The 25,134-nt window shown below is 32.8% G+C and overlaps 1 protein-coding gene and 1 long non-coding RNA gene across 3 annotated transcripts in view; one reads left to right on the forward strand and one right to left on the reverse strand.

Annotated features, from left to right (window-relative positions):
* LOC409956 overlaps positions 1 to 25,134 on the forward strand; it is a 52,725-nt gene that overhangs the window by 15,219 nt on the left and 12,372 nt on the right. Inside the window, exons 2-5 of one of the 2 annotated variants that reach the window (XM_393447.7) lie at positions 6,933 to 7,002; positions 9,436 to 9,896; positions 13,867 to 14,007; positions 21,596 to 21,781. In XM_393447.7, coding sequence (XP_393447.2) covers positions 9,460 to 9,896; positions 13,867 to 14,007; positions 21,596 to 21,781 — 764 coding nt within the window. In that variant the 5' untranslated portion in view covers positions 6,933 to 7,002; positions 9,436 to 9,459. Of the gene's footprint in view, positions 1 to 6,932; positions 7,003 to 7,725; positions 8,237 to 9,435; positions 9,897 to 13,866; positions 14,008 to 21,595; positions 21,782 to 25,134 lie in introns of those variants that run through there. The other variant, XM_006558992.3, reaches the window with a different exon arrangement.
* LOC107965189 lies at positions 22,671 to 23,338 on the reverse strand. Its single transcript, XR_001704805.2, has 2 exons — positions 22,912 to 23,338; positions 22,671 to 22,810 (listed from the first exon to the last, which is right to left on the reverse strand). It is a non-coding gene; the product is annotated as an uncharacterized LOC107965189 (long non-coding RNA).

Genomic DNA, 25,134 nt, shown 5'->3' on the forward strand with positions numbered 1-25,134 from the left:
AAATTTTTATATATTGTACGGAAATGTTAAATGAATATAGCATAATCCAATGTAGCGAGCTCCCCGACTCTTCCTTGTATCGAAACTTCCTTGTATCGAAATAATTAATAAGCGCTTGAACGGATGCAACGATCGATAGTTACATTTATATACGAGTGAAACGACATAATGATAAAAATTATATAAGTACGTTAATAAATTCTCAACATTTTCCCTCGTTACTCGGTGAAAATCATTTATAGTAATTTTACGATATATATAGTAATATTATAGTAATTTTATAGTAATTTTAATTTTATATGGTGGAATATGGTGCTAATTATAAAACATATTGCATTACTTTTAATACATATATATAACGATCAAGAATTGCAACATGTCTATTTGTATATGTATTTCGAAAGCGCAGCAAAGAAAGCAAAGGTAGACGTGACCGATCTCTCGAGCGCTTAGGGCGAGAATAAAAAATCGAGCGAGTCAACTACGGAGAACGATATCAGATGTCTAATTATCCGAGGACTCGTTTCTCCGATCTGTGTTCAGAATGAACTGTCGCGCAAACGCATACGTACAGTTGGTCGCAAAAATATCTCATATTGGTTCGATGTTTTTTACTTTAAAAAGCGGATATAGAAAATAAATAGAAATATAGGTAGATTTAGATAATATCTCTAGATTTTTTAGTTATTTTTTTCTTTTCAGTTTGACAAATAAAATAAAAATATCCAAAAGAAGAAATGATCGTTCAAGCACAAATCAATAAATATAATGTGAGTAATTCAGAGATATTTACATCTATTTTTATTTATATATATATTATTTCATTTTATAATAATAATCTAATTGTTTAAAAAAATAGAATAAAAAATTATATATCAATACTATATTACTCACTATTTTTATGTGACTTTTTATTCAAATTATATATTATTGTATTCTCTATAAGTGTATAAAATATGAATTACGATATTTACAAAATTAAAAAAAAAATAATTAGAAAAAAGAAAAGGCTTAGTATAATTGATTATATTTATTAAATTAAAAAATTCGGGTTATAAATGATCATATGTGTCATTTAATATTGTTATAATTATAAATATATAATATATAATAATAAAAATAAATATATAAATTGTTATAATTATAAATATATAAATTAATTATAAATATAATAAATATACAAGAAACCGAATACTTTTGGACCCAACTGTATAATACATACACAGAATGTAGGTAAACACAGGCGCGCACAAGCATCCAGAACGCAGACGTGATTCGCGTTCGCAAAGAGATACGCGTAATCCTGGCGACTTAACGCGTACTCGAGGATCCTTACTTCTTAAGCATACAAGGAGAAACGTGCTCGTATTACGGTTCGCTCGGTACTACAGTTACGTTAATATCCGTGACAGAAATGCGCGGAGCATGAAAAAAAGAAACGAGAGACATTCGGCCCGGCTCGGTCATTCGAGTGATCAGCCAGGAAAGGGGGGGAAAAAGAAAGAAGAGAATGACGAACGGAAATTTCAACCGATTATTACGCGTTATTCCATCGAAAGATAAACTTCCCGCGTTCGTCTAATTTTCTCCGGTTTGTTGGTTGGTTGGTTGGTAGCCCTGCTGCTAGTTTATAACCGAGAAGTTTCCTGCTTGTCTTAAAGTAGAACAGTAGAACAGGATAAACACCGCAAAAAGACTGCGAAATGAATCTTACTTCCCTTAAACTCTTTCCTTTAAACTCTCTTATAATCTCTTATAATATACACAGATTCGATAATACGAACGACGATTATATGTACACAATACAAATATAGATTATTATATTTATATAAATATAAATGTATAATGTACGTATGCGTAAATTTTTTCTTAAATTTATATTATATCGAAACTAATAGAACATTAAGTTTCATAATAAATCTTTGATATTATTATTGTAAAAAATTTATCCATAAAATCTCACAAATGAAATTATTCGTAGATAGATATCAACGTTTGGCATTAGTGTGAAAATTTCGATTAGATTGGTCGAATATATAACAAATCTTATTGGAACATAGCAATCTATTCCTAGTTCGCTGCGTATACCTTTAGAAATGAACACGTGTGGACGGATGTTACCGGTCGAGTTCCGTTACCTTTCCCTCTTCTCACGATCACGATCCGGATCGTGATCGTGACAAGCCTAGGCTCGAGCTTGCTTCCTTTTTCTTTGGTCTTCTTCCACGGAGGAGCTTCGGTGCTCTCTTAGCTATCTTGGAGGCCGAGAGAAGATGACTCGGTCGGTAAAAAAGTACGAAACGCATCGATGGACAATGATAGCAACGACGAATTGAATCGTATTAAAAGTAATCTTAACGATAATGACGATAAGTTAAGAGTGGAAGAACAATAGCCGTGGCGATAAAATAAACAAGAAAGAAACATCGAAAAGGGAAGATGGAGGAACGAAAGAGGGCGTAATTTCGTTGTTGGAGAAACAAAAGAGAAGAAGTAAAGGCACGAAAATTTATCGTCGGCTCAAGAGTTGCGGGGAGATGTTCAAGGTTTTAAATTTACAGCAAGTGAATCCCGTCGGACGTACAAAGTTCCCACAAGTCGTGAGAATCATTTATTTCGCGTTCATCACGTCGACAAGTATCGTGTTTAGTATATTAGGAACTGTATACCCCATCTATACAATTTATTCTTAATGAATTGATTTGAAACATGAGACTTAGTGACAAAGATGTAAATCAAGTATGTTTCGATCATAAGTGTCCAAAAATTTAAAAAATCGATTCTTTAAAAACAAAATTAAAAGTAAACGAAATTTTTCACATCCAAGATTCTTCCTTCTTGATTTTCAAATATCGCTCTTAGTTTAGAAATAATACAAATTAATTGAGTTAATCTCCTTAAATATTTATACGATTTGAAATTGAAATATTGCATGTATGAATAAAATTATGTATACGTGTGTACTTAAAGGTTAATACTTTTCAAACATACTGTTTATATAGAACAAATTATCCAACACATCCATCTTTAAGGCAACACATATTCAAAGTTTACTCTGGCAAGTTTTCTTCAACGCAAACTTCTTCGCTATCAGATAAGTACGTATAGCTATATTTAATAATATCGATTTTTATTCTCCCTTGCCACGCGATTGTCTTCAAAGTTGCGAGGTGGCGGAACTGTTAGTTACAGGAAGTCACGGTACCGGAAATCTCGTACGATGTAACGTTAGAAGTTCGTGGCCGGAAATAAACATTTTTCAATCGGTTTTTTATTTTATTATATTAATCGTTTAATGGAAACGCGCCGAAAAATAATGAACGATTCATTCAAATTTTCTTCACGCTCGGTGATTTCGTTGCGTGTCTTTTGACGCAATTAAAGTAAGCGTTAAATGTATCGTTACGCTTGTCTGTTAGATTTTGTTGCGCGATGAAATGATCGATTTCATAAATTTGCATAAATTTAAAAATAATATTCGTTGCATGTTGATTTAATTTTGTTTAAATTTTGATTATTAAAAATAATCTTTTCAAAAATTATTAAATGGAAAATTCTTTTAAACTCCTTGCTTTTCATTATTCTTTCGATTCTTAATTTCTAAAAGAATATTATTATTATTATTAAAAACGAATAAATATTTTATAATTGCAAAAGATTTGTAGTTGTTCAACAATGATATCGATTTTTACGTCTCAAGCTTCGAGTTTATTTATGTTTTTGCCAAACGTAAAAAAGGCACAACGAGTGAAAGTGAAAGAGGAGTGAGAGTCGACGTACTCGAAAAAACATATCGGTGAGACGATACCCGATGCAACGATTAAATTTCTTTATTTTTTCAACATTTTTTTTTTTTTTTTTAATGAAACTTTTACCAATGTATTCTCTGAGATTTTAAAATAATGTCAAACGTGATATAAATAAATAAAATAATCGAAATTATATCGGTGAATCTTAAATAAAAAAAATAAAAAATAAATTATTATCTTTATCGATGTATCAAATCTTGTCGTCAAAAAGATTCTCCAATATAATTTTGCAATTATAAAATATATACTGTATTCATAAATTTTTATATTTTCTTGGAAGAGGTTAATAGAATTTTTTGAAAAAATCAATTTGTAATAACGAAAAATAAAAATCAGAATGTTATCGATAACGATAATCGATTAAAAATTTTATTTTCCAATAAAATTATGTGTAATTAAAATTCGTATTAAAAATTTGTTAATTTCGTTTTTTTTTCCCTACGGCGTATTTCCATTTTATGATATGAAGTTTTATGGATTGATTCATGTTAATATAGATAACCGATTTCAAAGCTGTCGCGAATTTCTCGCATGACCGGCCATCTTAATTACAATCCAACATTGTGAATGGAAGATTCAACTACAACACCCACGGTTGACGAGAAGATTGTATACGTACGCGTTTCAATGGGCTTATAAATAACGTGGACAACGTAAAAGATGTCTAAAATGTCTGCTAATGGATAACAAATATGGTACTTGTTTACGACAATTTCATTCGTGTCTCGCAATTACGTAAGCGTCATGCATATTCATATCGATTCATCGAATCGAATCGGGTTCGAGTTGACACGGATTAACAAACAAAATTTCATGCAGCCAATTTTTATGAACACGTAGACGTATTATTTATATTTTCATATATGAATCATACATGGAATAAACACGTATTATGTTTATAACACAATAATGCCTCGATACTGAAATACTGAATTCTCTAAAATTGCTTCGAACAATTTATACTTTTTATCGAGATTGTCGGGTAACACTATACGTACTGAATATTTCATGCTCAACTGAGCATAAGTCAAAATAAAGAATGAATTACTCGGAAGAAGAATTAATCAACTTTTATATGAAATATTTTATATAATTAATATTTACATTTTTAGAAATCAAATAATCAACACCGATGATTAGTTAGTTTTTCGTACACGTTAAATATTACATTACACATCAAATATCGCGTTACTCGAGAATTCGCCTCGCCGAGGTAGGTACCTGCACCCGAATTTACCCGATTTTTTCCGAACCCGCCCGAAGTTTTTTTAAATCCAAGATACGAATTCTCGGAGAGCGCGCAATTTTCAAACGTTTTCTATTCTATTCTCACAAATGTTTAATAACTTGTGATTAATAATTTCGTAACTCAAAATATTTTATTATAAATATATATTATAGTTAATTCCAAATATATCTCTCGCGTATTCGTTATCGAAGTTATTACTATTATTATACACGAGAATATACGTTTAAAGATAAATATATATATATCGGAAGCATGATGATTTATAAAGTACATAGATATGGAAATGTCACAAAACTCGGATCAAGCGTTTAGAAAGCACTCTTTTTTATTAGAAAACAGTATTACTAGAATGACGTCAACATTGAATTGAAATGATGACGCGTAGCACGTGGCACGTGGGCCACTTTTTTTTTTATAAAAGCGAAAGATAAAAACCGAGGATAAAGCGGACGATGATAATAATGCTTTAATACATTGTTGGCGCAACACTTTCAGCGAACAAAAGCAAATTGCCTTTTTACTTTGACAACGTTGCCAGTTTACGACAATTAAATCGTTTAGCTTGCGATGAAAGCGGACGTTGATCGTGACGAGAAGAGGAATCGCGCGCGATCCTCGTAGCTCGAAAGGAGAGCGTCAGTGTAATCGTTGGTGCGTCGTAAAACGAATGATGCCCCGTGAATAGCGGGTCATGCAAATTTAGTCAATTTAGTGGCTCGATGCGCCGAACTACATTGAGCCGTTACTCACCGTTCGTCACGATCCATGACACTCGATTCAATCGTACGTTGAAAATGTAATTACACGTACATGTAAATGCACGTGTACGCGTAATCTCATTTATTTTTTTACGAGCTTCTGATCATTATAATAATAATATTAATATTATTAATATATTATTACAATTAATAATATTATTAAGAAAATACTATATTAAATATTTTACAAATTAATTAATTATAACAGTTGATATTGAAAATTATAAAAAAGAGCTTTTCACGTACAACTTTTTAATAATTATTCGTAAGATATATATTTCGATTCAGAAATTATTTAAGAGACACAAAAATCACAAAATTGACATTCGTCAATGGATTAAATATATCCAATCTGTGTACGGACACTTTATCCACACGCTCGAGTATAATATAATAAAAAAAAGGCCGTGGGAGTTGGAAAACGCATCAGAAAATTAGTACCTTTCTCCGGAGGGTTTGTCTGAGGCGAGTAGACAAGTCCGTGTAAATCTCAAGCTCGGGAGGGCTCGGGCAGACGGTCGAAGGTACTTTTTTTCAAGACGTCGAGGAAGGCTCTATTCGATGTCGACATTCGTCTGTCGGCGCTATTCTAGGAGTCATTGCCCCCTGGTCTATCCCGAGGTTCTCACGCGTTTTGCATACGTGTTTCTGTCACCTGTCTGTGCGAAAACAGGTGTCTATTCAACCTTGCCGCTCCTTGTTGGAAAAAAGGACCAAGGTTCTTCAACCTGCTCAAAATCATCTCGCTTGAATATCCGTTTTTTTTTTTATTTCGGAGTGAAATTCTCGAGAATTTTTTTTCCAGTGGAATTTTCGGATAAATTGTGATCAGAAAGATTTATTTTATTGGTTTTGAGTTTTTTTTTTTTTTTATCCTTTTTTTATTGTTATTTTATTGATTAGATCGTCGGGTTAGAAAGTGAAAGTGACCGAAGTCTAAGAATAATTTTCATTCTCGAAAGTTATTTTCCGGAAGAGAAACACTGAGAGAGATGCACTTTGAGAGAATAATTATCTTTGAGAGTTTGTTCGAAAAATAATTCTTTCGAGAAGAACAAAATTCAAAGATCGGATTTTAGAAAAATTCTTAATTTTATATCGCAATTTGTGTTGCAGATAATCCAAATGCCAGTCCAGTACGCGAATCTTTTGGAAATCGCCATCTCGAAAGCTCCTTGGTATCAGAGTAAGTTCATAAACACGTATATTTTGATATTAATCGTGTCCCAATTGTTCGAATTTAATTTAGGGGAAAAAAGGTTTAAATGTAATTGAGAAATGTAAACAATTTTTTTTTAATATTTATAAAACACGTATAAAATGAATTCTATTAAATTCTATCTTACCGACATATTTATCTTTACTTCTACTTTATCGATATGTTGTACACAACAATAACATAAAGAAATTTAATCATTTTATATATTCGAATTATATATTTGATAAATAAAATTTTAAATGTTCAGGTAACAATAATATTTATTTTCTTTCTTTGTCCGTTAAGATTTTTGTGGAAAAAGAGTAAGGATGTGTGTCGTATAAAATGAATTTAATTATAACGAAATATCCAGATATTCCGATACTCGTGGCAAACAGTGTACGTTCACGAATATAAATGTTTGAAAGCGTCGGTATTTGTATGCACAACATGTATTCTGGATGGAATTACTAAACCTTTGAGCGCATCGTAGATGAAACAAGAACGACTTCGCTAGCTGCAAGCTGCTAGCGAACCGCGCGGGCGGAACACCTAGTCGATATAGGAGAAATAAAACGTTGGCGCCTGGTCCGATATAGACGAGAGAGCGCCTATTGCATGATGACGTAACCGAACGAAAGAGAGTGGGGGTAAAGTTTGAACGAAGCGCAGAGTTTGGTCGCCGTGATCGCCATACCTCCCATAACCTTTTGGTCGTCGTAGGTCGTAGATTTTGCCGCGACGTTTCTTCCGACCAGTTGCACGTTAGCCGTTTCGTACGATGGGCGTGCATTTGCCTTTTCTTCCGTGTTTCTTTTCGTACATCTGTCTTCCTACTTTTTCTTTATTTTCTCCTACCTAATTGAGTGAAAGAGCGTTACGAAAATAATCAAATTAGTTACGTATATTGTGCATATGTGATATATTTCTTTTTTCTTCTTTTTAATATCAAGACTCTTTTTACGATCGAATTATTAGTGAAATTTTACAAGTTAAAACGATGTTTTAAAAGCAGATTAACGAAAATCATAAATTTCTCGACCTGAATTCGAAAAGAGAAATTTATAACCTATAACCTCTAATTTGTTGTCGAATCGCTAATAATATTGATTGGTAAATTATCGTGCTCTGACGTTCGAAACAATTCAAAAGACGAAAAAAGACGAGGAAAGATCGTTGGGAAATACACGATATAGAAATCTAAAGTGACAAGAGACAATCGGTGAGTCACGATATCCTTGCTCACCGCATCCTTTGAACGCGAAAACGGGATCCAATGTGGTCAAGCGTGATCTAACGTCTTAGATTCCCGTCACGGTTTCTGAGATCGTCTCTTTTCTTTCCCCCCACGTTTGATCCATACCTGTCCCTTCCCTTCAAAATCCAACCGTTCAAGAATCTCTTAAACGTTGTTCCGAAAAACATGCCGGTAAATGTGAAAAACGACTTGATCGACCGAAGAGAACCGTTCGATTCAACATCTTTTTCTTCAACGTTGCTCGTTTGAAAATTTTGATTTATGACTCGACAACAATACAAAAGCAAATGTGCCTGTAATATTCCCGCCATTTGTACAGTTATACCAGCGATGTCGATCCGTTAGAGAAAAGAAAGCGTTTCATAGAGATCATTGAAGCGTTAACGGACACAAACTCACGACTGATGGTGTAATTAGTTCCAATTGGTAATTCAAGCGCAACCTCTTTCCTGTATAGCTCGGCTAACACCAGACGCCGCTATACAGATACGTGAGCAATTTGAAACACTCGAAAATTGACTTCCACGTTTATTATATGCTAAGTTGCTCTAACAGTATTCCCTGCTATTTACAATACATTTAGTAAAATTAGAAAATTCGAAATACAATGCGCGATCACATCCATTGATTTCTCTTTGCGAGAGAATAAAATACGAGAATAATGTTTTTTAAAGACTTATTGAAAGATTAAACTTATTTAAACAAGATTTTATTTTAATACTAAAAATAAACATAAATTGAACAAAAGATCGATGGAATTGAACATTCTGACATCACAGATACAATGATTAATTCAAAAAGATAAATTTCTTTATTTTTTTTTTAAATTTCTATCATTCCATTTTTTAAACTCACAATACAATTTGAATCATACTTATTTATTTAACGATAATAACCTTTTTTTATCTATTAAACAAATAATAATAGCTCGTCATATCGTATTTAATTTTATTTTAATCAGATAAACTCTTCAAATACATTAATAAAAATTAGAAAGAAACTAAACAATTTCTCATTTGCTATCATTTTCACAATAAATATAAATAAAATTCGATATCAAGCCATATCAATATATATATATATCAATTCCAATTTCTTTTTTTACAACAAAATTCTTTCTTTATTTTCGTAAATATTATACATTTTTCTTTTTCTTTGCGCAGATAAATTAAAACGGAGAAAGGACAATGTTGTCGTACATGCTACCGACCGAAGACAAGCCACCACCCGGAGACTCGAATCAGGGGAATTACCGCGCTAATAAGTTGCAGAGGAGCCCGAAGGAACGTGCATCCGCGGTTGCGAAACCGGTGGGCGGCAAAGTGATCACGATCTCCCCGAAAAAATACGTGGACAGTTCGTCGAAAATGATCGTTTCGACGAAGATCGAGGAGCGCGACGGCGACGATCAGCGCCATCTGCAGGACGAACAGCGGCAACAGCATCAGGGGGTGTTGAGTGAAAGTCCGAAGCACAACGGTACAGTGGTGAAAAAATCGACTTTGCACACCTCGAAGGTCACTAAAGATGACAGCCTGTACAGTATAAACAGCGACGCGAGCACGGTTGGAAGTGATCGAAAGAGTAAAATTTTTAACGGGGCGAAGCACACTAGTCTGAAAAGGTAAGAGGAAGAAAAAGAAAAGATAGATAGATAACTGTTAGATATAGAGAGAGGGTTCAAGGGTCGCGTGAGATTACCTTTTCTAAATTAGCTCGTTCGATCTTTGATCTTTTTCCCTTTGCTCTCTTGTCAAATCTCTTGATAATTTGTGAAAGAATTATTATTAAATTTAGTTTAGAATAATTTGTTAAAAGTAATTGTGGTTTTTTTTTTATAAATTATTGATTTTAATTTGGATTGTTTGAACATTTTATTGATTTTATTGATTATCTATAATTAAAAAAAAGAAACACAATTTTATTTTTGACTTTTATTTTGTTTTGAATGAATAATCAAATATTTTATTTTTTACATTTAATTGATTCAAAAGAACAATACAATGATTGAATTTAATAATAATTAACAATAAAATGATTAAAAGCTATCGATTTTTCTAAATTTTTTTCTAAATTTTGATATAAAAATCATATCTTTCATGAAAACAGTATTATAAACATATATAGTTTTTTGGAAACAATAATTTTATTACAAGAATTTATTAATTTATTTATATATATATATATATATATATAATATGTGAGAGTGACAATATAAACCTTGGGTAAAAGGTTGTATAAAGTTTACAAGCAACAATTTAATCATTTCTGATATGCAAGATAATTATCAACTATCTTCTTAATTTTGAACGTTCAATATCATTGGATTACCACTATCGTTTGAGATAATAAAATGATGTATCATTGATGTATCATTTGATCAATTTTCTTGTATCATTACTATCTTATCAATTAGAATATGTTTCAGAATATTTCAGAAATGTTCAGAATAATTGTTTAAAAAAAAATGGGACAAGATTGTTTAATTTCATTTTTTATAAATATAGAAATACATTAGCTAAAAAGTTAACCTAATCATATGTAATTGATACATTTTACTTCTACTAAATACTAAATAAGAAAATATGATGGAAATTTTAAAACAAGTTTGCTTCTATTAATGATGTTATCATGTCTATATCATTTTGATAATAGAAAAAATACCATAAATATTCATATATTTGATGATTTTTCACTTAGTTCTTTGCAAGATATTAAACAATATTAATAATCCAATTTGATCTAACATAATTTTAATTTAATTTAATTGATCAATTTAACCTTATTTATCCTATATAATACAATAAAAGTATCAAATTTTAAATATGCAATTATTTTAAACCAATGAATTTACTTAAATTTATATCTAATATTTAAATCTGTCTCTTATATGAAAATATGAAAAAAAAAAAAAAAAAATAGCATCCTAAAACGAAGTTTAGCCGTTGTATTTACGCGAAGGCTGTTTCACAGCGCTTGGTATAGAGCGGGAGGGAGAAATCGAAGCGACTCGTTTCATTGTCAAGGTGGAATGTTTCGAAGCGTTGCCCGAGTTAAAATTATCCATCGGTTTTAAAAACACAAAATCATATTTTTTTTTTTTTTTCGTTCACCATTGAATCATATTCAAATTCTGCGATTCACATATTTTAGCCTGTTTTAATAAAACTGTTGAATTTACATGTTAATATTCATGTTAAAAAAATTCATAATATTATTTGAATGATTAGTGAAACAAACGCGACTCAAACCTTGCGATATATTGGGGTTCTCGTGACATTTATACATACGTGTTTGATAGGTCATGGTCATTCGATCTCTCATGGACCATGTTTGAATAAACGTACATGCAAGTATGGATTTTGATACCCCCATATCACGACTAAATAAATGTGAAAACTTTTTCACATTTATTTCTTATATTAATTTAATTTAAACACGAATCTAATGAAATAGATTTTTAGATAAATAAAAGTACACGTATTAATTATACGAACACGCATGTGAAAATATTTCTTTATATACGTTATTCTCGATAAAGTTTTTGATAAAATTATTCAGTTCTTTTCATTCAACATAACCTCTAACGTGTTAGTAAAACCACAACGAAATCGTTATATATTCTTATAACGATATTATTTAATCAAAGTCTATTTGAAGGATAAAGTTCTAATGTAACTACAATATTTATAAAATATTTAAATATATTTGTAATTAATATTTAATATAAATATGAGAAATTATAAAAAAAAAAAAATAAAGGAATTGAAATGAATAATTCATTATTCTGGGTAAGAAAAGAAGAAAATACTGCAGAAGCAAACGAGTTACGTGAAATTACGTCATCGGGAATAATTCGTGTTAGTGACACAGTAATGCAAGTAGAAAGAGGCCTACGTGCGTTAATGGACAGAACAGCATTTAAAATGTTACTGTGCCATATGACATTACGCATCTTTACGCAGTATCTCTGTATTATCCTTTTAAGTGCAACTTCGTTAAACAAAATTGTCGTTACGTGGCAGCACTGTACTGTCCTCCCATATTAGCTTGGATCAGAACCACATTTCATAAAAAAAAAAAAAAAGAAAGTGAACTAAATTAAAGAGAATCGACAAAGTCAAAGACAAAACGATACATGAATCTTTTTTTTCTTTTCATTTTTTGAGAAACATTTATTATAGTTAAACAAAAATTTATCCTAAATATTATTTTGAGTATGTTAAACGAATTTCGATAAATGCAATTAAATAATTTTGGAAATTACATTTCGCGCAAATAATTTTTTAAAGTTTAATGCTGATATTTTGCATATCGTATGAGATGAATACATTCGTAGTTTTAATCTCGACCGCTCTTGATCTACGTAATTCGATCTTGCGAGCGCGGGATTTCGATTTTGATATCGGACCGCCCGCTTCTGTGGTTACCAAGTGTCCGATTCACTCGCTTCGAGTACTGTCACGCGATAGGAAACTGAGGTTTATAGCAAATTTTTTTTCGGCTTTCCGCACGACTAATGATATTTTTTACGTCAATGGTGTTCCTCTGCTATTTCACCTCATTCATATTTAAGTTTGCTTCCCGTTACACGCAGCTTCTCGTATACAATTAATAATAATAAATAAATAAATAAAAGTAAATCGAAAATACAAAATAAAATTTTTTATACAAAGCTTTGTTTTTAAAAAGATTATATCCAACAAATTTTCAATTTTGATCCTTTCAAAAATAGAATTCCATAATTCTATTGGGTTGGCAACTAAGTAATTGCGGATTTCACTCATAGATGGCTTCAGTTGAATTTTTAGGTTTGCTGGCGTAGTCCAAATGTAAAACACATTATTTGATAGTTGGCAATTCAGCTGTCAATCAGTAAAAAAAGTTTTTTGATCGGTTGCGTAGTTTTTAAAAAGATTATACGTATATCCAACAAATTTTCAATTTCGATCTTTTCAAAAATAGAATTCCATAATTCTATTGGGTTGGCAACTAAGTAATTGCGGATTTCACTCATAGATGGCTTCAGTTGAATTTTTAGGTTTGCTGGCGTAGTCCAAATGTAAAACACATTTTGTTATTTGATAGTTGGCAATTCAGCTGTCAATCAGTAAAAAAAGTTTTTTGATCGGTTGCGTAATTTTTAAAAAGATTATACGTATATCCAACAAATTTTCAATTTCGATCTTTTCAAAAATAGAATTCCATAATTCTATTGGGTTGGCAACTAAGTAATTGCGGATTTCACTCATAGATGGCTTTAGTTGAATTTTTAGGTTTGCTGGCGTAGTCCAAATGTAAAACACATTTTGTTATTTGATAGTTGGCAATTCAGCTGTCAATCAGTAAAAAAAGTTTTTTGATCGGTTGCGTAGTTTTCGTTTGGCGTTCGTTGAAAAATGGAAAATCAAAAGGAACATTATCGTCATATTTTGCTTTTTTATTTTCGCAAAGGGAAAAATTACTTTTTAACTCATCAAGAAAATCTTTTTTAATAATAATTTTGAAGACATTATATATATGTTAAACAAAGATCTAAATATTTTATTTTTTTGAAGAAAAAAATATAAATATATAATTTTTTTTTCTTTTAGAGTATCCTTTGGCTCAAGCAAAGGATCAATGGTAGAAACTCTAGTGTATGAGACACCTGTTCAAGAAGAGCCGGAAATCAATCGTTTTATGGATCACAACGGACGCATACCCTCCATGATTACATCTGTACCTGATACCGAGTAAGTAAGATAAATACTTTTTTTAAATTCTTTTATATTCATATAAATACTTACACATATATGTTGTAACATTAGTCATAAAATATAGAAAAGTTTTATAGATGTAATATTAGTGTTATAGAATATTTATTGTAAATATATATTTTGCATAAAAATATTTGAATGTTTAACTTTTATATTATTTATTTTTTTATTTTGATTTACTGTGCTAGATAGAATATTTTAAGTGCAAATTTTATTAACATACAATTTTTGTAAAATATCTGAAAAATATAATTATAACTATTCGAGATTTAATAATTGATATTAATATTTCAATATTGAAATTCTTTTCAGTAATAATTTTTTTTAGAAATAATATTTTATTTAAATTTATTTTATTTACAAAATTTTGATAATCGTATCTATTTATTAATGATATTTAAAAATTTTTTTTCATTCGAACGACAATTGTAATGTAAAAGTAATGTTTAAGATAAAAGAAAATAATATATGTATAAGATACATATTCATAAGTGCTCAAAGACTTAAAACTTATTGCTCATATTTTGAATCGGTAATACGATATTATCTTACGGGTATATTTTCTATTTTAAAAGTTTTAAATGGTCGTTAAAAATAGTATTTCTCAAATATTTTTCTCAAAGATGCACTTTATCCGTGGGTCAAACATTATATTAAACTTGTAGTTTGGTAATTTAGACACCTTCGCCCACGCGCGATCTTCCTAATAGACTTCTACTTATCGTCCAGTACGATCATTATCGTGTTTGATCCGGTTAAACGACGAAGTTACACGCACGGAATATTTAATGCCGATTTTCGATATTATCGCTGCTATTTTCTATTAGATTTCATTTCAAAAATGAATAAATATATTTGCATAGAATTTTTATGTATCTAATTCTTTATATTATTCTCCGTTATAATATATGAGTTTTGACTATAGTTGATTGCAAATTATAAGTAATAAATCTTTAACATATTTGTACGATGAGTAATTCTTTAAATAAAAAATAGTAGCTTAATGTACAAGGTAATGGTATTGACATCATTCTTGAGGTTTTAAAATATTCTTCAACTGCCTCAGGACATATGATGTCATCCTTAGAATTTGCACATGGAGAAGCACGAATTTAATACATATAACACACATCTAACGATTATATATCCCGTTATACTGCATAAATTTATTCGAATAATTATAGCAGGTAAAATAATAATAAATTTAATGTTATCCTATATGTATGATATTTAACGAATGTCAAATGTAATGAAGGAATAATTCTATATTTTAATATTAAAAATAGATCATTTAAATAATAATTCAATTATTTTCGTAACATTGAAAAGTGTTTGATAGATTAAATCTGAAGGGAAAGAAATTTGCGATTTTCGAATTATGATAAAAATTCCGAATTCACGTCGAAGAAAATGTTTCGTAAAAGCGCCGAGAGAGCACAGCACTATCGCAATTTCTCACACGATGTCGGGTAGCGCCATTCAACAGTACAAAGCCGGACAAGGTGGAGCAAGGGAACTCCATAAACGCAGGCGTGGTGCCGAGGATTTACAATCGATTTCGCGACGCGTATGAGCTTCGTTTCCCGGCGAGTCGAACCGTTTAGTTCGTGTCGGGCCTGGGCATCGGTCGACAGCCTTGTGCGCATTTTCGCGAGTGTTCAACGTTGTCGTGTGATTTGACCGGTTGAGCTTGATCAAAGTTCAGAGAAAAGAACTTGCATGCCAGGAGTATTTACAGGGACTTCTCGTCATTGTTCCCGAGCCACGGCCACGGGAAGCTGACGGATTCTCATCTGTCAGGTATTATCTCTTTTTCTTTTTCTATTTATCGACGAATATATGAACATTCGTTCGTTTAATTAGCAATGATTTCGTTTAATTGTTTCGAATATAATCGGTATCGTGTGATTTTCTTTTTATCGTCCCTTCACTTCTAACTATTTTAAGCGCAACGATAAAAGTTATTAGTCGCGTGCGTCTGCGAGTTTTACGCACTAAAGATGATCGTGCGTATCGAATAATCGATTCTCCCTGAAAAACCCATAAACCGTATGAACTAATGTAATAAAAGGGGGAAAGTGGAGAAACATGGTTACGGAGGGAGAAAATGCAAAAGAGACCGAGTACTCTCTGACTAGTTACCATGGCGACGAGCCATCTTGACACACTATGGACCCTTTCTTTCGAATCTTTGGATTTTCCTTTTGTTAAACCGGTATCTCCACTCGAGCAGGAACGTTTTCGCGTTAACCTACTATTTTTGCTCTTAACGTTCATCTTACTCATGAACTAGCTTCTTTCTTTCGCCGCATCAATATATTCTCTATATCAGCCCATACAGTAAAAAGTAAGACTTTTTGAACGATCGTTGAAGAAACTGCTCTTTGTGTACTTTAAAGGATAGCTTCAAATACAAAGTTTATTTATAAAATCAATGCGAATACAATTCAAATCTCTTGGAAAAGTCAAATATTGCAAAATGTAATAATTTTTAAATCGTTATCAGCAATTGAAATATAATCAAATCTTACTTAGATAATGGTGTTATCTTTCTTGACTTGTCATATCTTTTTTTTCTAACGTTCCTATTATTTGTAAAAATATTACATTATAAAATGTACATATTTACATTGAAAGTTAATGTTTGAATAATAAATTTTTTTTATATACCACCGATAAATATAATTGATAAATGTGAAATCGAAGATCATAAATTTAATTAATACAAAAAAATCACATGTTCGTTCGTCATTTCGACCGATATTTTTTTTTTTTTTTATAACAGTATATAAATTTAAACGTTACTTCGAATGCCACTCGGTCACGCGTGACCAGGGTGTTTAATGCCAATCCATCGGATTCATGTCGAGAAATTGCGTTTATTTCGCTCCTTTTACGGATTTTTTTCACTCGATTTTATATTTTCTTCCTCGTTCCTTTAATTCGCGACGTTCAGAAAACGAAGAAAGCCGATTCTCATGAACCAAATACCTTCCAGTTATGGATACTGAAATTGAAGCGGCGCGTGTGGGAGTTTGCGCCTTCGCATCGTACAAACTCTTTCGACGATCACGCTCAACTTTTCACACACTCGTTCGTCGTGCCGCAACCGATCGTTGCATATATATCGTTGCATAAATTCCGGCGAGCGTAAGAAGTTAAAAATACATACAGGCCGAACAGAAACGAAACGGGCGTACCGTTCCAAAATGGAAAACATGAGGTAATCTCGATCTTTTAGCGGCGGTCGATAATTTACGCTTCGGTTTGACGAATCGATATTACGTATCGAGTCAATTATCGTCGTATTTGATCGTGTATCCAATTTTATCCTATTTTCTTTCTGAGAAATATATCGAAGCGATTTTTTCGCATAAAAAAAATTCATTCTGTTTTCTTGGCAAAGCCTATTTTATACGATTCCATTTTCTGGAAATGTACACTCTTCGATATCATTGACCGTTCTCGTTCGAAACGGGAGGTCGACCTCATAAGGTTATAGACGCAACGGCGCCTGTGTATCTATCTGCCCCTTTCTCGTAAAATGATCGATCCTATTGCTCTCGATGAAAAGATGTACATTTATGAAACTAGGTTAAAATTTTATCAAGCACGTCCTTCTTTTCCTATAATTAACTCGTATTTATACGTAGTTTATATAATTTATATCTCGAACAACGTTGACATTGATGACTTCCTTAAAAAAAAAAAAAAAAACATTTCAACCTTTAAACGTGACTTATTGAATTCGAGTTTATTTGAATTCTTCTTATCGTCGATCGGTAAATTAGAGTCCAAAAAATGAGCGGTTGTTTTAATTTAAACGAAATAAATTAAAGGATTTACTCGCGTGCACGATTTGTCGGTAAATACAAATAGTGGGTTGGCACGTTGAGAATCATCGGCGCGGAATGATATCATGGACTCAAGGTCTAAAGTTTAAATCGTACGGTAGGTGTTTAACTGCACGATGACGTCAGATGCTACCGCATGCTACCGTAGTGAACACGAGTGTCTGGAAAGAGAGAGGTTGGAGTTCGGGGCACACAGAGGTTGAAATAGTCGTAAACACGCGTGTATTCTCCTCTATATTTTCCTTTCTCTTTTCCTCTCTTTCTTACGTACGTGTACACGCATACATATTATTCAATATATATATATATATACTTAGGATAATTTCTCTCGTTGAGCGCGCATAAATACTCGCGCATTATCGTCGTAAGATCAATTTCTTTGTAACCGGCAACATTGGGATGAAAAGTCGCGTGACCGTGGCACGATGAAACCGGTTCGAACCAGACTTCGGCTAGATGCCGCTCCGTCCTTTCGGTTTCTTTCGTCCTCCTTGCACGAAACTCTCTCTCTCTCTCTCTCTTCTTTCCCCCTCCCTCGGGCCAACGAGAAAGAAGGAACGCGCGGTTTACGTAATAGCAGCAAGATGACTCGCGACGTTCGGCAAACGGATCGATTTTTCCGTTTATTGCGTCCCGCTGACGCAACATTGGAGGGTGTACAGTTGGTCAGTAACAATAACATTAAGCATTCCTCTGATTATTCGTTATCGCGGTTTCGATAATGGAAACGTTTCCTTCGCGTAATGCAAATAATATATAACCACGTTCTATTTTCTTATAGCTTTATCTTTTCGATTAAAACGAATAGATTCGTTGATCGACGTTTACGCCGGTGGAATGTGTGCACCGGCGTAACTGCACGCACGATTAACTGTGAATTGATACGAAACGGATTAGTACCAGTCCATGCGCGTCCAGCAGTAACGGTGATTCTTTTCTTTGAAAACAGATTGTGATGATTGAATAAAATAATAATTTGGTTATTTTGCTTGAAATAGACTGCGAATTGTATAGTAAGAGTAAGAAAGATAAAATAGAGAGTTTTGGATATTTATAATAATTATTTTAAAAAAAATCTTTCGATTTATATTTCGGTTCATTTCATTAAAAAAAAGAAAAAAATGATTCACGTTAGTAACCTTTTTAGAAATGTAGGATGAAAATTGTAGAAATTCAAATTTTTGCAATTAGATTCATTTCATGGCAACACATCTCTTTGAAGTATACTGTGTCGTTGCTCAGCGTGCTGCGTCTTTCTTGTTCTTACTATATCTATTCCCTTTCTTTGTTAACGAGTTTCGAACTCGTATTCCTGAAATAATAAAATCATTTATATTTGCTACATGAGAATTACAATATGGACTTTCGACTTACTTGAGTTTAAGCCATGTATTATATTATTTGCCGATGGATTTTCCATATGTTAATTTTTTTTATTATCGCAAAAATAATTAAAGATACAAAATTTATTCTTTTTAAAAACGTCTCGATGATTTCTTTCAGATTTCTTTTAAATAATTCACGAGTTACAGATCCCAATATGTTTATTTAACTACAAAATCATTGTCGCGCAATGAGGTAACAACAGTGTATCTAGAAAGTAGGATTTCTTCTCCTTTTCGATTTTTACGCATTTCACTGGCTCGTGAAATGAAAATGAAAGAGAAAAAGTGTTTCGTTTTACGATATCTCAAGTTTCTAAACGTGTAATACTTGTCTATTTGAAAACAAGCAGTTCCAATTCTCTGGAAACAATTCATCGAGAATTAAAAAAAAAAAATTAAAAAAAAGGGAGACAGTGGTACACGAAACGTGACAATGAAATAAAAAGTTGGAAACGAAAGTTATACGTTTATAACCGGAGGCTAATTCGTGGAATTTCTCGTCGTGCAAAGTTTCGCCGTCGAAAAATATCGATTAAACATTTTCCCCGTAAATCCGTGGGGGTGCCTCTTGAAACTGAGAGAGGGTTAGCGTTTACGCCACGGGGCGTACTGTACAAATAGCCCCCGTTTAACGAATGGGGTGACGAATTTTTCGTTCTTCCTATTTTTTTTTTTTTTTTTTCTAACAAACGAAATAAGGATGTGAAATTTTAAATTTCATTTAAAAAAAAAAAATTACAATCGAAAAGTTTTAAGTTTTCAAGACACGTTAAGTTTATCGCGATTGAAACAAGAGCAACAATTTTAGATCGAAGTTAATGACATTATGATATTTCCTACTTGATGTTGTATCTACTCGATTATCAAGTAATCTCGAAAATTGGCAAGTGTCGGCCATAGTATATTCTTTGGCTCGATGCCAAATTCGTGTGCAACATGTGAGCCGAACGAAATAAGTCAACGGCTGAAAAAGCATCACCGAAGAAGTAAAGTTATTCGTTATATTATTATTACATTGGCTTTCGTGCCGTGAGCGAAATTCCGAACGAGGAAATATCTTTATTTTAATGAAAATTAATTTGACGAAATGAATTTCTCCCATTGAGGGGATAACCTTGTTTTTCTTTTTTTTCTTTTTTTCTTTTCGAAGAAATAAATGTCAGTCAGCTATTGTCGGTCGGAGAAATATTGATTTCAAGGTCAAGGTTATCGATAACTTAATACACGATGCTTGTACAAGATGACCCAGAATGGATGGTTTAAATGGACAGAGAGTTCGATAGTGGAAAAATAAATCGGAAAAAATAGAATAAAATTCATTGTCTGAGAAATTTTGATCGAAAATTCCCGTATAGATATATAAGTGAATTGATTAACAATAAAATAAAATTTTCGAAAAAATTGAAATTGAAAATTTAATTATAAATATCATGTTCAATTTCTATCTCTTCGAATATAAGAAAGCAATAAAATATTTCGTTCTACGCTTTGTTAAAACTTTTTATTGATAATTCGTATGTATCCACTCGAAAAATTATTCTTTTTGATTCATTTCAATATATAATCCTGGAACATTTCGTATATGTATTATATAGTACGATATGTATCTTAATACCATTGTTGTATCGCAAAAAATATTTTTTTTAATTCGCTTACTTCTTAATGAGAGTAAGAAATAATAAATATCGAAAAAGTCGCGAGCCATTCGAGAAAAGAATTCCTAGGTTTGGAAAAAAATTCGGACAGTTTCGGTAAAAGTCGGGCGGATTCGGACGGTTAGTCGAGTAACCTGACAATTGTACGTGTTCATTGGAAAAACATGTCTAGAAATAAAAGAAATAAGAAATTAAAGAAGAAAGGAAAAAGTATTTCATTCCATTGAAAATAATTGTATTTCGTTTTATATATCTAATATACTACATCTTAAATTCTTGTGTACGTGTCTTAAAAATTATAATTCCAGTTCTAGAAATTAATGAGAATAACTCTACAAAGTAGAGGTTAAGTAGACAGTAAGCGCGACAGTTAACTACATCTGATACATTCGCGCTTAATTCGCCAGTAAAAAAATTAAGTCGATGCAATTTCAGGAAAATGAATCTTCATATTTGTTTATTATATTAATATTTACATTATGTACGTAAAAATTATAATCTATTTTTAATGTATTTCTTTTAAATATATTATATTTGAAAATCATTTAACCTTTAGCTACGTATATGACATAAATTTGATTCTTTTTTTACCGATCGTCTAAAAAATATTTCGAAGGAGGATTTCTCATAATTTTTCTAATTTTTTTTTCCTTTTTTTTTTTTTTTACAGCGAAGGTAGGGAAATGGTACGCGTCTCGTTGCTAGGTCCACAACCTTCACCGACAACACCCGGCGTATTTCAGGTGCAGCCTATCGCGATATCGAGGACTCAACCGATCGACATGGACACCGTTCCGGCCGAACTCCTGACCACGCACACCGAACACACAGCTCCCGCCTATCACACGCAAATCAGGTAAGCTCGGTCTTTCCTTTTCTCGCCTCGCCTCGCCTCCGTTCCGTTTCGCTTCGTTTCGTTTCCTCTCTAGTTTTGTACTTACACCTTCTCGGTTACACCGACAAATTATCGATTACCACGGTGTACGCCTCCCCGCAACAAATACGGTTATTTTTTTCCCTATTAGAAGCGGTATAGAGCGATGGTAATCGGAGAAACTTGTTACACTTTAAGCAGAACAAAATATTGCTCGGACCTGTTGTTACGATCTTTTCTTTTACGCATCGTTTCTTTTCTTCCTCGCTTGACCTTGTACCGCTTGAAATGTAAACAGTCGGAAACAATTGATAGCTTCGTACACGAGAAGATTAATAGAATCAATTTTTCGAGAAAAATATGTTGTTACGATCTTATGAAAATTAATATTTTTCACAATCTCTTTTAAATGATAATTAAGTTAAAAATCTGTCAAAAAAACGAAAAATGGATTTATCCATCTCTTGCTACGCGTTTAAGAGAAAGATCTGGTTGCACGGTGATCGAATGAGAGCCACTACCTTTCTTATAATTAGCTCCCTGCACACAACACTAGTGACCCCCGTGTTGCTCTTAATGGACCGGAAGTGACGTGCCTTCCCCTCAGTCTGCACGCTTTTCTCCGTCTTTCTCCCGTTCTCTTGCTCTGTCGAACGGGCACCAATTTACGTTTCTTGCGCTACAGAATGTTATACAGAATGTGGCCCGTAGATCAATCGTCAGTGAGGTAACGACGCATTCACGCGTGCGCCTCTCTATTGCGACGCGATCGTTTTATGAATCATTTGCTGCTCCTCGATCGTTCTCTCCTCCTCCTTCCCTCCTCTCCCTCCTCCTTTCCTTCTCCCTCTCTTTCTCTCTCCTGGTTTCGTTTCTTTTTTTAAGTCGTAATCCGTCTCGAACGTATCGTTTTACTCGCTCGGTGTACGTTTCCATCCGAGATCCAGCCGTTGAGTATCTGTTTTCCACGATAAAAGCGATTCCTCGACGCGACACACATAACATGCTGATCTGAAAAAGAAAAAAAAAGAAAATGTAAAGAAAAAAGAAAGGAATTTTCTTCGAGAGGTCGAGATGCGTTCTCAGGGTGCAATGTCCCGATTGTTACCGACCGACGGTATTTGTATCCTGTTGCGTATAACCGTGTTTAGATGATACAACGATTCCGCCTTTAAATAACGCGACCCTCTTACGCAAGCACGCGCTTAATAGCTGTATCAAAAGTTACGAAGGCGTTACGTTAGTTACAGACGTTTGGTGTCGCCTTGACTTCGATCCGTATTCGACGATGATTCTCATCGACTGTTCGTTCCGCATATGTAATCGTTCGATCGCAGCGCCGTTTGAAAACCGTTAAAAAGCGGGCAACAAGTGTTGCTTTAAATCTTTCTTCCGGATCAATCAAGTTATTTTCGAAGATGATCGATCTTTCTATTCCATCAACGCTTTCACTTGGCACAGGAAGTGAATTGAGGATAATTGTGCAATAATTATTGTATTCCTATTTTATATATATATATATATTTTTAAAGATTGTTATTAAAATTTATAAAATAAGATTAACATTTTTATTATTGTCAAAAAGTTAACTTTTGCAATCTGATAATTAGTAATTTTTAATCAATTTTTAATTTTACGTATTCGTTATTGTGAACGAGATTATTGGATAAATTTAGCATTTGATATCCACTCACTTTTGAAACTTGTATTCTGTGAGGATTAATCTTTACACGAAGGGTTCGTTAGTAGGAAATGAAAGAGTTTTTAAAAAAAAGGAAAATTAGGTAAATTTAATATTCATTGATGCGGTTCACTTTTGATCCAAAACCCGTATTCAGAAGACTCGGCTTCGTACAGTGGAACGGTTTTTATGAATTAAATAAATTATGGGTCACGTTTGATCCGACAATCGTATCTCAAAAGTTAAAATCTTAACGCAACGGATTCGTTAGAAAGTAAAAAATTATTTTACGAGTAGAAGGAAATTGCTTTTAAGATTTATTAAAATTAACAATTTGAAAAGTTTTGTAACGACAATAATAATGGACGGCAAAATAGTTTTTAGATTTTAGATCGTGTCTTACGTAATCCAAATTTTATCTCGAGGAACGTTCGTTGTGTATTAGAAAAGCTAAGTGTGCAACCAGCGAGGAAACATTTTAGAACACAACATGGTTTGTAAAAGCCACGCTCCATCCCACCGTTTCCTTTCCTATTGTTCGCCTTGCTCTACCAGTTATCTACGTCGCAGCCGATTACGTAACGTGTATCCTGACTTTTTCGTTCCGCTGATTTAGCGAAATCTTCTTTTTTTCTAATCGAATAAACGTGTACAATAATTAATTGTGAACACGATAAATTCTCTGGTCCAAAAAATCAGATATATTTAAAAATATATTTAAAAACTTCATCTTTGATTTTTTTTTAAATTAAATTATCTGATAATTGACCTCTCTAAAACAAAATTGTCTAATTTTAGTGAAATTCTCTTCCTGACAATATTTTAATAACGTAAATGTAACAACAAGTTTAGTATCGAAACAATATATTATTTTTTAAATTGTAGAATTTATATTATGTGAATATATTATAAGAATATTTAAGCACTCAAAGAGTGTTGGAAGATAGCATCAGGCAATAAAAGGTTAAATCGTCTAATAAAGTACGAGAAGGCAACTCAATATCCTTTTTTATACATTTCGCGATATGAATGCCAATTTAATACGAATATCGCTCGCACTCGGTAGTATCCGTAGTAGCCAATATACAAATAGCATCGGCATTGGTACTATTAACAGTACCGCCATCACGAGGAACACTAGGTACTACTATCCTGGCGGTGGAAGCGAGAGGAGAACAGAGGGCTAGAAGGAAGCAGCGGTGGGAGCAGGAGGAGGAGCGGAGGAGAGTGAGGTGGGGCGATCGATATAGCGTGGGTGGATGTGCAGAGGTGCGGTAGGACAGCCGCCAGTTGTGCTGTCGGCTGCATCAACGAAGAATCGTGCTCTCTCTCAATCGGTTGGCAGTGCACCGCGTTCTCCTTTATCCGTGGTTCACAGTGTCCGGTTGGCGTATATACATGTATACCTGAATGCATCGAACTTTATTCGATGGGAATCTATGGTGATTTCTGCCAGCTCGATATACGCGATTCCTTCTTCATCGACCAATATATCCATCTTTGGTCAATTTTCGGACGATGGCGGTGCGATATCTATAAGAATCGTTGGAATGTGTCACCGTTCGGTTCCAACTACGCTCTTTGATCATTGTACCGTAACGAAAACTTTTTTTCCGCAATTTTTCTCAATCGAAACTTAAAGATCAAAGATTTT

The sequence above is a fragment of the Apis mellifera genome, linkage group LG11, assembly GCF_003254395.2.
Source record: "Apis mellifera strain DH4 linkage group LG11, Amel_HAv3.1, whole genome shotgun sequence".
In the NCBI taxonomy this organism is placed as follows: Eukaryota; Metazoa; Arthropoda; class Insecta; order Hymenoptera; family Apidae; genus Apis; species Apis mellifera.